The sequence below is a fragment of the Rhinoderma darwinii genome, chromosome 10 (assembly GCF_050947455.1).
Source record: "Rhinoderma darwinii isolate aRhiDar2 chromosome 10, aRhiDar2.hap1, whole genome shotgun sequence".
Taxonomy (NCBI): Eukaryota; Metazoa; Chordata; class Amphibia; order Anura; family Rhinodermatidae; genus Rhinoderma; species Rhinoderma darwinii.
In genome coordinates this window covers 104,261,818-104,275,110 of record NC_134696.1, presented here as the reverse complement: position 1 = coordinate 104,275,110, position 13,293 = coordinate 104,261,818, and the positions used below count along the sequence as shown (strand labels likewise).

The 13,293-nt window shown below is 45.6% G+C and overlaps 1 protein-coding gene across 1 annotated transcript in view; it reads right to left on the bottom strand.

Annotated features, from left to right (window-relative positions):
* VWA5B1 (von Willebrand factor A domain containing 5B1) overlaps positions 1-13,293 on the bottom strand; it is a 126,878-nt gene that overhangs the window by 24,666 nt on the left and 88,919 nt on the right. Inside the window, exons 10-14 of the mRNA XM_075840487.1 lie at positions 11,639-11,841; positions 10,451-10,565; positions 10,058-10,243; positions 7,223-7,403; positions 6,902-7,083 (exon numbers count right to left, since the gene is read on the bottom strand). Coding sequence (XP_075696602.1) covers positions 6,902-7,083; positions 7,223-7,403; positions 10,058-10,243; positions 10,451-10,565; positions 11,639-11,841 — 867 coding nt within the window. The remainder of the gene's footprint in view (positions 1-6,901; positions 7,084-7,222; positions 7,404-10,057; positions 10,244-10,450; positions 10,566-11,638; positions 11,842-13,293) is intronic.

The following is a 13,293-nucleotide window of genomic DNA, read 5'->3' as shown; positions in this document are numbered from 1 at the left end:
CACAAGGTTTGGGTTGGTGATTTGTTTAGATATGGACATCACAAGCTTTGGGTTGGTGGCTGGCTTAGATATGGACATCACAAGCTTTGGGTTGGTGGCTGGCTTAGATATGGACATCACAAGCTTTTTGGGTTGGTGATTGGTTTAGAGATGGACATCACAAGGTTTGGGTTGATGGATGGTTTAAAGAAGGATATTACAAAGTATGGGTTGTTTCCTGGTGGTTGATTTAGAGATTAAAAAAAAATTACGATCTGGACTGGTGTCAGGTTTAGAGATGGACATCACAAGGTTTGATTTGGTGTCGAGTTTAGAGATGTTTATCACAAGGTTTGGGTTGGTGGTTGGTTTAAAGAAGGATATTACAAGGTCTGGGTTGCTTCTTTGTTTAGAGATGAATATTAAAAGATCTGGATTGGTGTCAGGTTTGGAGATGGACATCACAAGGTTTGGATTGGTGTTGGGTTTAGAGATGGTCATCACAAAGTTTGGGTTGGTGATTGGCTTAGAGATGGACATCACAAGGTTTGATTTGGTGTCGGGTTTAGAGATGTTTATCACAAGGTTTGGGTTGATGGTTGGTTTAAAGAAGGATATTACAAGGTCTGGGTTGCTTCTTTGTTTAGAGATGAATATTAAAGATGTGGATTGGTGTCAGGTTTAGAGATGGTCATTACAAGGTCTGGGTTGGTGGCTTGATTACAGATAGTTATTACAAGGTTTGTGTCAGTGGTTGGTTTAGAGATGGTCAATACAAGATCTGGGTTGGTGGCTGGATAGGGATGGGCATTACAAGGTCTGGGTCCGTTGTTGGTTTAGAGATGGACATCACAAGGCCTGGGTTGGTGATTTGTTTAGCAATAGACATTGAAAGGGTTGAGTTGGTGGTTGGTTTAGAGATGGTCATTACAAGACCTGGGTTAGTCGCTGGTTTAGAGATCGTCATTACAAGGTCTGGGTTGGTGGCTAGATAGAGATGGTCATTACAAGGTCTGGGTTGGTGGCTGGATAGACATGGTCATTACAAGGTCTGGGTTAGTCGCTGGTTTAGAGATCGTCATTACAAGGTCTGGGTTGGTGGCTAGATAGAGATGGTCATTACAAGGTCTGGGTTGGTGGCTGGATAGACATGGTCATTACAAGGTCTGGGTTGGACTAGAGATCGTCATTACAAGGTCTGGGTTGGTGGCTAGATAGAGATGGTCATTATAAGGGCTGGGTTGGTGCTGGATTGACATGGTCATTACAAGGTCTGGGTTGGATTAGAGATGGTCATTATAAGGGCTGGGTCAGTGGTTGGTTTAGAAATGGACATCACAAAATCTGGGTCAGTGGTTGGATAGAGATGGACATCACAAGGCCTGGGTTGGTGATTGGTTTAGCAATAGACATTGAAAGGGTTGAGTTGGTGGTTGGTTTAAAGATGGTCAATACAAGATCTGGGTTGGTGGCTGGATAGAGATGGTTATTACAAGGTCTGGGTTGGATTAGAGATGGTCATTATAAGGTCTGGGTCAGTGGTTGGTTTAGAGATGGACATCACAAGATCTGGGTCAGTGGTTGGTTTAGAGATGGACATCACAAGATTTGGGTTGGCGGCTGGTTAAGAGATGGTCATTATCATGGTCCGGATTGTTCCTTTGTGGTTGGTTTAGAGATGGACATCACAGGGTCTGGGTCGTTTTTGTTTGTTGGTAATTGTTAATTGACCCCGGTTGGCCATCATGACTGACAATCAGAAGTTTCGTTCATCATAATCTTTTTCTTTGTGTAATTTCCCAAGATGACCACTAATGGTATCCACAGTCATTGCTACCAAGGGATGTTGTTATAGAAATATTTGATCCAAGGAATTGACTAAAACATTGTTATGGGGGTCTGGAAAGATTTTGAAAAATTGTTCCCAATTTCTATTACACCTATATTTTGTAGATGAAACAGTCTGTAGTGATGGTCTACAGCCGAGGTCTCCAACTGGTGGCTCTCCAGCTGTTTGTCTACTACGGCCCCCAGAATGTCAGGGCATGATAGGTGTCAAGGGCTGGAGCGCAACAGGATGGAGTTCACTGGTTTACAGGTAAAAAAAAAAAGTGAAAAACTCAGGCTCAACATATATTTTATTAACTCAGGATATTTGTTCAGGTGCGGTAACTACTTGGTTACTATTTTATGGAGATTTGACAGCAATAATGTTAATTGTAGACACCCTGCACCAGTAATTATAAAAATAATGAAGACACCAGGGTAAGGATTTGGATTTATTTTTTTTCAAGATCCATAAAGAAATCTAAAAAAAAAAAAATCCATCATTTCCACTGATTCTTGTCATTATTTCTCTCTATTGCGTCAGGCAGTCGTATGATTCCAGTCTTATCCGGCTTGAACCATTCCAAACTTCACTGATATTATGACACAATGAAACACGTCTACGAACCCAAAGTCAAGATTATGAAAACGCATTGCACATGAAGTATTGAAAGCGAAACAGTCCGGCATTTACATTAAAAAAAACACACAAAAGTGATAAAAAATGCCCTTAAAGGGGTGTAGCACCTACCTTCTCTCTGATGGGTACATTGTAACACTTGTCCTTGTAATTAGTATGAGCGTTGTGACTTTTCCATAGGGTGTTTCGTTCTAAAGTTTTTGCATTTCAAAGACTGTACTTTTTGAAATGCAACATACTGTACAGATTAGGATGGGGGCGCTGTTGCATGAATGCTTATGGAAAGTGTTTGATACCAGCGGTGGTGAAAAAATGGTACTGCAAGTGACTACAGTGATTCTTATATAAGATTTGAAAGAAACAGCTTGCAGAAACGGCTGATCCCGAGTATCAATTAGCAAGAAAGTAAACAATATGTAATATTAAATGACATGGTCTCAGTTTATTTCACAAATGTTGTACTAATTAAAGTTTCTAAATGTAAACACTGCTTACCTTTTGTTAAAGTGACCCTTACCCTAAATACCATAACCATACATAAAGGAAAAAAGGGTCTCTGACATCGAATAGCCTTTCGGTGGGCTTATATACTATACCGGATCAGAACTCCGCCATCTAAATGAGTCGTCCCCAACCTGTGGCTCTCTAACTGTTGCAAAACTACAACTTCCAGCAGGTTCTGACAGCCGGCCTGCTGAGAGTTGTGGTCGGACAGCAGCCGGAGAATCCCAGGTGTATTAGATTCAAGGGCACCTCTTATTGCAGCTAGAGAGCTCCCGAGTTTGCACTCAGCACAGTTGCCATTGTTTGACCTCTTTTCCTCATTATTAACCCTTCCGGCACGATTTTGATAGGCAGTATCGGCAAAATCGTGTAGCAATTGGCCACCGTATGTTGGCGTGGCTGCGGCCGCTGGTACGTGGGATTGCACTCTTAGAGATCACGGTCCAGAGGATTCTGCTACAGGCAGTGGAGTCGGTGAGGGTTCGGTCATGTGACCATGCTGGACATGGAGCCTCTTCCGTCCAATACTAGGGGTCAAACCCAACGCTAAACACGCAGAAGTCTCATTGGTCAGTGGTGTTGTTGAGCTATTAACCCACGTATTGCCAACTCCAAGGACGAGTGCATGCGTACCATAGAGGCAGACCATGTGGCTATGGGGCCCCTGGAGAGAGGGGGCCAAAACAATGTTAGCTGCAGCCCTTGTTTTAATGGCTGGTGAGAACCTGTGCAGGGACCCCACCCCCCTCTCTGCAGGTCCTACAACATTCGCAAACAAGGATGTGAGGAATCGACCCAAGGATCATGGAAACAACCACCAAGTTCTATTGTCCCAAGTGGTTAAGGGTGTGGTAGTTTCATGCAGCACCACAAGGTGGCGCCATTTCAATCACTCCTATGGAACGCCCTCACCTCTATGTCTGCCATTGCCTTGGGATGCATTTAATTTTGTGGAGTACAACCTACTGTTCTCTGTTATCAGCCATCTCTGGCTGGAAAGAGTCTAAACATTATAGAAGAGTAAAAGTTAACAATCCTGCTGCCTGCATGGACTACCTCTTAGACTGTAGGTGGGGGGGGGGGGGGGGGGTGCACATACTTTCACAGCTCAGGCTGTACTTGGGAGTATCGGTATAAGTGCAAATAAGTGATTGGCTCATTTAAGGGTGAAGCCACTCGGTAGGACATTGCGCTTTCTTCGGTACCACCCTGAGTCTCATTATCCTTGCAGCAATATTTACTTCTTCTCATGGAGGAGACATTCGGACATTGACACTGTGGAGGATTACAACAGCTGGGCTGGGATCCGTGCCCTTGGCATAGTTTGGGCACCGGACTCCTTCCTTGGTTGGGTCTGAACTGCAAATGAGATGCAAGGAAGTCTTTAACCTGAGCTGTGTTTCCATGACGACTCGGGAGACGATGGTGGCCCCATTTCTATGCGACTCTCCGGGAACATAATATACTCAACAGCGAAGAGGTGTCTAGAGACAAGACGGTTAGAATTGAAGAGGCGTCCAATTAACGTAACCGCGTTTCACTGGCCTACATGGCTCCCGATCCCTCCTGGGAGGTGATCGAAATTAACGTCAGGGCGTGGAGATTTATGAACCGGATCATGCAGTGTTCGGTGCCTACCGCCGGGCTCGCCAGTTTTCTGATCCGCTTCTTTACCCTTTCAGTGCCAGTGTGCTACCAGTGATAGATATGATACAATGTCAGGGGAGAAAGGGTTAAATGTGGCAGAGGCCGCAGCATCCCCATCAGGGAGCGCGTGTTATTAAATATGAATTATTTAGAGGGAGAGATGTGTTTTATATTAAATGTTTCTCTATTACATACTAAGTGCAGCCTCATCGTCCTAAGAGGAAATCAACATTACAATCCAAGTCGATGGCGAGAAGTGAAGAGGCGTTTTCTCCGGTATATTAAGAACCATGATAAGTGAGACTAGGATAAGTGAGACTAAGATGAGACTAAGATAAGTGAGACTAAGATAAGTGAGACTAAGATAAGTGAGATTAGGATAAGTGAGACTAAGATAAGTGAGACTAGGATAAGTAAGACTAAGATAAGTGAGACTAAGATAAGTGAGACTAAGAAACGTGAGACTAGGATAAGTGAGACTAGGATAAGTGAGACTAGGATAAGTGAGACTAGGATAAGTGAGACTAGGATAAGTGAGACTAGGATAAGTGAGACTAGGATAAGTGAGACTAGGATAAGTGAAACTAGGATAAGTGAGACTAGGATAAGTGAGACTAGGATAAGTGAGACTAGGATAAGTGAGACTAGAATAAGTGAGACTAGGATAAGTGAGACTAGGATAAGTGAGACTAGGATAAGGGAGACTAGGATAAGGGAGACTAGGATAAGGGAGACTAGAATAAGTGAGACTAGGATAAATGAGACTAGGATAAGTGAGACTAAGATAAGTGAGGCTAGGATAAGTGAGACTAAGATAAGTGAGACTAAGATAAGTGAGACTAAGATAAGTGAGACTAAGATAAGTGAGACTAGGATAAGTGAGACTAGGATAAGTGAGACTAGGATAAGTGAGACTAGGATAAGTGAGACTAGGATAAGTGAGACTAGGATAAGTGAGACTAGGATAAGTGAGACTAGGATAAGTGAGACTAGGATAAGTGAGACTAGGATAAGCGAGACTAGGATAAGCGAGACTAAGATAAGCGAGACTAAGATAAGCGAGACTAGAATAAGTGAGACTAGGATAAGTGAGACTAGGATAAGTGAGACTAAGATAAGTGAGACTAGGATAAGTGAGACTAGGATAAGTGAGACTAGGATAAGTGAGACTAGGATAAGTGAGACTAGGATAAGTGAGACTAGGATAAGTGAGACTAAGATAAGTGAGACTAAAATAAGTGAGACTAGGATAAGTGAGACTAAGATAAGTGAGACTAAGATAAGTGAGACTAAGATAAGTGAGACTAAGAGAAGTGAGACTAAGAGAAGTGAGACTAAGAGAAGTAGGTAGGAACATTGGGGTTTATTCTAATAGAATCCAGATTTATTATGTTCATTGCTCTCCTGCGCTGCCTCCTTATTAGATTATTAGCTCCTTCCTAATAAAAACGTAACTTAATTTAAGTTTAATAAACTGCAGTGTTGGCCACACAGTCATCAGTAAGTGCACGGCGATGTCACAGGGGTTGGGTAGTGAGGTCACACAGTCTATGTAGCAGGTCAGTCTGTGGTTTACTGATGATGTCACAGGGGGTGGGTAGTGAGGTCACAGTCTATATAGAAGGTCAGTCTGTGGTTTACTGATGATTTCACAGGGGGTGGGTAGTGAGGTCACACCGTCTATGTAGCAGGTAGGTCTCTGATTAGATGATGTGACAGGATGAGGTTACACAGTCTATGTAATAGGCCAGTATGTGGTTGACAGATGATGTCACAGTGTGAGGGTGGTGAGGTCACATAGTCTATGTAGCAGGCCAGTCTGTGGTTGATAGATGATGTCACAGGGTGAAGATGGTGAGGTCACACAGGCTATGTAGCAGGTAGGTCTCTGATTAGATGATGTGACAGGGTGAGGTCACACTGTCTATGTAACAGGCCAGTCTGTGGTTGACAGATGATGTCACAGTGTGATGAGGGTGGTGAGGTCACACAATCTATGTAGCAGGTTAGTCTGTGATGAAATGATGATGTCACAGGGGAAGGGTAGTGAGGCTGCACAGTCTATGTGGTAGTTCTGTCTCTGATTGGATGGTGATGTCACAGGGGGTGGGTGGTGAGGTCACACAGTCTATGTAGCAGGTCAGTCTGTGATTGGATGATGATGTCACAGTGAGGTCACACAGTCTATGTAGCAGGCTAGTCTGTGATTGGATGATGATATAACGTAAATCAACTTGAAATAATTTATCTCCTTTAGTTATCTTATTTTTTTGAGCAGTGCTACACTGAGATGTCACGTGGTACCTGAGACTCATGATTGTCAGAGCTTGTGTCGTCTGTACCCTGAAGTTCTTGGATTTGGATCCTGCACAAGGGACTCTTCTCCTGGGCAGCACTGGGGTCGCTGGACGTGTGGAACCTTGGCAAGGGTTGGTGGTCGGCAATCTGACTGGTGCTGTAGGCTCTGCGCTGAAATCCAGGATCGCCTGTTGGACGATCAAACAAGGATTAGGGATTGAAGCACCTGTGTCTGGTGTGAGGAGTGTCCGGGTCAATCTCAGGGTTGATGACCTGTTGCCTTTGACCTGTCACATGGTGCTAATGACCGTAGACGAAGCCACTCACCAGGCTCGTGATCTCCAGCCAGATCCTGTCTGCCGTCCAGGAGTTCTGCGCTGCGCTCCGAGGGAAGACCAGCGTCTTGTGGACCCTTTGACCCTCCACTTCCAGATGAGTCTTGTGACTGGAAAAATACTGAACTCCCCGACTCCTGGGAGCGCATCATACTGTATCTCCGTCTCTTGTCCTGGAAGAAGAGAAGATACAAAAAGTCATGATGATATTTAAAGGGACTCTCCAGATAAATTGCTACAGAAGAGACAGAGAAAGGGTTATCTAAGTCCTGCCAAGTCTCTGCCCTCCTTGAGTGTCACTTCTGTCTTCCGATCTGACACAGACTGGTTGGTAGGGAATTGCTTCCTGACAACCCATTGAGAATACTGTTACAATGTATCCATAGCAACCAAACTGTCTGTCAGGACTCAACCGTTCAGCTCAAAATTGGATTGGCACCATGCTGGGTAAAGCAGCAGTGACACCATGGCCACTCACATCTCAACCCGTATTATTTTAACTGGGTGGAGATCCCCTTTAACCCCTTGGCGAAATGCCACGTATTATTACGTTGCTGTTGCCAAGGGGAAGTATGGAGCGCGCTCACGGCCTGATCGCGCTCCATACTTGGCGGGTAACGGCTGTGTTATACAGCCGACACCTCACTCCAGCGGGCGGAATCAAAGTTCACTTTGATTCCGCCCGTTTAACACCTTAAATGCCACGGTCAATCGCGGCATTTAATGCCGCGGCACGATTGGCCGGTTACAATGGCTGTTATGGCAGCCTGGGGGCCTAATTAAGGCCCCCAGGTCTGCCATCTTTGTGCTCCTTTGAAGCTCTGCCTCTGGTAGGGCTTCAAAAGGAGACTGTCAGTATCACGCTATCCCGCAATACATTAGTACTGCAGTATATCATGCAAGCGATCGCTGGTTCAAGACTCCTAGGGGGACTAATAAAAAAAAGTAAAAAAAAGTGTTAAATAAAGTTGTTTTTTTATGTTACAAAAAAAAAAAAAAAGTATTAAAAGTAAAAAAAAAAACTTTTTCCCTAAATCAAAGTTAAAAAAAATATAAGTTAACATAACTGGTATCGCCGCGTCCGTAAGAGTCAGATCTCCAAGGGGTTAAGCATTTAAGCGCGGTTTTCAGTCGCCTTGCGCTTATCTACGGTCCCAGAATCTATTTATTTTCCCTTTGAAACGGATCATAATTGCTAATTTTTTGCCGGTTGATTGGATGTTCCCGCGGCGGAGCGTTGGCCAATCACCGGAGCCGCCATACGTTTTAACGATACCTACACGAAAGCGGAAGGTTAGAAGACGCCGTTGTGTTTGATCGGAAGTTTATTTGTCGACTCAAAAGAATCTCTGGAAATGAAGGTTCACCACCTCGTTGCCGCTTATCCCGTTACCATGGCAAAAAACGAAAATCCGACACCTCGCTGTGATCGCAGAGAATTAACCAGTTCATCGCCCGGCGTGGCCTTGTCGAAGGAGGAAACAAGTAATAATAGAAATGATCTGGTCCACGATTGTCCATGGCTGCTGTCTTCCAGAAACAGCGCCACACTTGACCATGTCTGGTATTACAGCTCAGACTTACTGAGGTGAACAGAGTCGAGCTGCAATACCACACACAACCTGTGGACAGGAGTGGCGCTATTTCTAAAAGAAAGCAGCCATGTTTTTTCAATCCCTGTATAAAGCCTGGACTGGAATAGATAAACTCCTGTCACATAATCTAAGGTTCCCGGGAGGGGCGGCTGACGGTTATGACTCAGTGACATCTTTAGTAGCGTCTGTGGTCCCCGGGCGGACTCTTACTATTTATGGCTGTCAGTGTAACAGTTTATAAACAGCAGAATCCTGCGCCGCTGAGATCGGAGCGTCAGCCCTTACGGCGACACATGCGGAAAGCCGGAGCGGAGATAATATTATAACGTGGGCTCAGCTGCCGTGAATGTCCGCGCTCCAGCAGAGGAGAAAACCAACAATGAGATCAGACGCCAACAAGAAACGCTGGCCGTGTCGTCTGGTAGAAAGCATTTCGTGATTCCTGTAGTCACGGTTACAGTCTGGTATCTACATAGTAGCAGCTCGTTGTTATTATCTCCATGACACCTATTTTCCCACGCCAGCAAATAGGTGTCAAGACTCCAATCCCTTATATTATATCCCTTTCAGGTCATAGAAATCGGTTGTCGGGTGTCTATGGTTGTCAGGCGATAGCTTAACTCCGCCCAGGGTGGTAAGCGATGCAAAACGGCAATTGAAGTGATGCATCATGGGAGGTAATTAGAATAAAAATTGAGGGATTTATACATTTCCATTCTACGGTGGACCGGATATGCTGTGCTTACATGGTGATGAAATGCAAATATGTTCTGCATCAACGTCAGACTCTCCTTAGTCTGAAATGGCTGATAGCAGGGAGCAATAGATTGCATTCCATCCACAGCACCAGTCAGACTGCAAAATGTCCTTTTTTTTAAATCACGTATAATGAAAAGTTCTGCAACTAAGTATTTGCTGTCAGTGAACGGAAACATTCATTGTTTACATCCGAGTACTAAAAACCTCTCCCGATCTAATACTTCTCACAGCTGAGGCTTTGCTACAATTGTATCCAGTCTGGACAATCCACTGCGAAGTTCATCAGCAGCACAAATCTCTCTCCTTTCCTAATAGTTTGTTACAATGTATCAGTGCAGGTAAAATGTATCGAGCTGGAAGGATTGTATAGACTTGATACAACTGTAACAAACCCTCAGCTGTGAGAAGTATTAGGTTTTCCTACAGCTGACATGGCGGACTCTTGCAGGGATGATAGGGATTATTCCACTCACTGTACGGGGATTGGAGAGGAAGCGGGCGGTGCTGCATACAACTCCGTAACCCACCAGGCGGTCTCCGGGGAAGAGAAAGCTGGAGCTGATAGGGGAGATCAGGACCTCGGTGCTCTCCGGGAAGACCCACTCCACGGTGACGTCACTCAGGACCGGGGCCATCGACTTCTTCAGAGATTGCAACATCTGCAAAACAAAATCTAGAAGGATGAGATGACATTACAGGATTTGATGTTACTATTTTAGAGATTCCTTTTCCTCCATGGTTCTGTGCTATTGTCCTCAGCAGTCAGCCATGATGATATACCAGCTTCATAGGACAGCCGGGCATACAGGGTGGGGTGTGAGACTTCAGACTGTGACCTAGACACTCAGCCTTGTTGGTTGACTGACCTTGGTTTGTAGTCTTTCTCCTTCAATTAGGAATTCTGCGCTCCCCTTGGACACGCTCGCCACTCCCTGGACCAGTCGGCGGCACGCGTTCTGCCCAATGCCAAAGCTGTAGCATCTGCAAAATATTAACAACCTACATATAACATTAGCAATGTGAAAAAACATCTGTTCTCTTCAATGCGAGAGAGGCCAAGGAATGTACTCTCTCCATATTCCGTTATGGAACACTGCCATCTAGTGGTCAGAATGGCATGAAAAATATTACAGCATTTCCTAAGAAAACGGTTTTAACACCTGAGCCAAAGCGCCTCATACAATCCACACAAGGCGGGATAATCTGCATAGGCAGACTGGAGATCTGATGGATCATATTACCCATAATTCATAGGAGACCAGATTGAATCATAATTGGGAGATCCGACTTGATGCTCCAAAAAACACTAAATCTGGTTAGAGAATCTTGCAATTTGCTTGAAATGATTCATGTCCTCTGCTTTGCTTATCTTCAGTCATAGCATGTCCTATACTCCAGTCCCTTCCAGAGCTGCATTCATAATTCGGCAGGTTGCCCATTTATGGTTTATCTGCGCTCCATTTTCCAGCATGTGACCTAAAAGCTCAGCTCTACCTGCGTAACATCTCCAGAGCTCCCACAATGAACTGCTGGCAGGAAACCTGCAAATGTGGGGTGAACGCAGCTCTGGATGTGACTGGAGTATAAATCATGATCTAACTTAAGATCAGTAAACAAAGAAGGTGGAAAGTCATTTTTAATATTGGATAGAATGAAATTGTGACAGTGGCACAACTATAGGGGTGACACCCGCCCTTGTCCCAGGGGGGCCCCAGAGACCTCTCTGCCACATAACAAGACACCAGTATTATAAACGGCACTTGGTTGGTAGGGGCCCTGGTATAGATTTTGCATTAGGGCCCAGAAGCTTCACGTCAGCCCCTGTGGTCTTGGTCTCCTATATTTAACAGGGGGCCCGACTTCTTGGCCCTACGTGTCAGGCGACCGGACGAGCCGTGCCGGTGTTTACTCCATCATGGATGACTGACGTCTTGGGGAGTTCCAATGACGGTTTTTCCGGCTCCGTACTGGTCAATGCTGGAAACGGTGAGCGCAGCCCTTGCGACTTTGCCGGCGCTTCTATTATTAGTCCCCCCTCCCCCGCTCCTGTTTACCGCGTGAATGATGAGTGATGACGGATGAGCTCGATGACTTTGCCGGTGTTGCTGACGGCTCCGTCTGTGAGCAGGAAGAGGAGACGTGGGTAGCCGCGGCACACCGGCTGCCGGATGATCCAGTTCAGAGGCGATAAGATGTTGGTGCCGCCCATGTCCGCTCGCAGTTTCTTGATGCTCTCACAGGCGATGGCGACGCTTTCCTACAAGACATGGAGTCACTTTTTACTTCTATATCTTGCTGGATGGCAACCTATAGGCCGCCTACAAAGATTCTTACCCAGCTTTCCTAGAGTCCTGAATGGTAAATCTGCCTCGTTAAGCAGCGGCAACGCTTCCCTAACACAGATAATCATGTCGTGAGTCTGAGAAAGCTGAGTGATAACCAATATGGCAGCCATTATAGCTCCCATAGTGGGATATATCCAGCTTTCCCAGGATCCTGAACAGCAATTCCACATAGCATTACAGCAATATAGGGGTGAGGGTTAATAGCACTGGACAGACTGACTGCTCACGAAAGGTGACAGCCCCTCCGAGATGTAATGGGGACATTTTTACCACCTCCCCACTTTGAATATCTACCGTGATATACGGTTTAGGAGTCTGAGAAAGCTGGATGACAACTGATATAGCGCCCATTACAGCTCCGCTAGGGGTTGTCATCCAGCTTTTCTAGATTCCTGTATGCAAATCTGCCAAGTAATACAGCGCCAGGGGGAAGGATCACCGCAGACCCAGCAGGAAGATCAGAAGACGTCAGCTGGACCATTGCCCTGACAGACCTAATGTAGTGATCTCCAACTTGTGGGAAACTACAACTCCCAGCATGCTCTGACAGACCTAATTCAGTGATCTCCAACTTGTGGCTCTCCGGTTGGCAGGAAACTACAACTCCCGGCATGCTCTGACAGACCCAATGCAGTAGTCTCCAACCGGTGGCTCTCCCGCCCCTGGGGAACTTCAACTCCCAGAATGCTCTGACAAACCTAATGTAATAATGCAGTGGTCTCCAACCTGTGGCACTCCAGTTGGTGGGATACTACAACTCCCAGCATGTTCTGACAAGACCCTAATGCAGTGTTTTCCAACCTATGGCTCTCCTGCCGGTGAAAAACTACCACTCCCAGCATGCTATGCCAGACCTAATGTAGTGGTCTCCAACCTGTGGCTCTCTGGCTGGCAGGAAACTACAACTCTCATTATGCTCTGACAGACCCTAATGCAGTGATCTCCTTGCTTCTCCATCTGACTTTTTTCCGTGTAATTGACAACAATATTCCCGTCAGACACGTGCAGTGTAGCGGGATGAATAGAGCGGACTGCGCTCAGAGCTCTGCATTGCTGTGTCTCCGGCAGAAAGCCTGGAAATTCCCCCGTGTCCTGCAAACCGCAAAAGAGGCCGCCGCCAGTTTCTACCTTACTAGGTCGAGGACAGGCGGTGGCACCAGACACAGACCGGCACAACAGATTGTAACCTAATTATGGCAGGAATTCCCTCTCCATAATCTCCACTATACAGATAATACAGGAGAGGATTAAACCTGCACAACGCGGCTTTCCTTAATATTCTGCACAAGAGCGTAAATCCGGGATGACCTGGGAGGGGGACGAGGATTCAGGATAAGACATTAAGATAAGTGTCAGTCTTCACT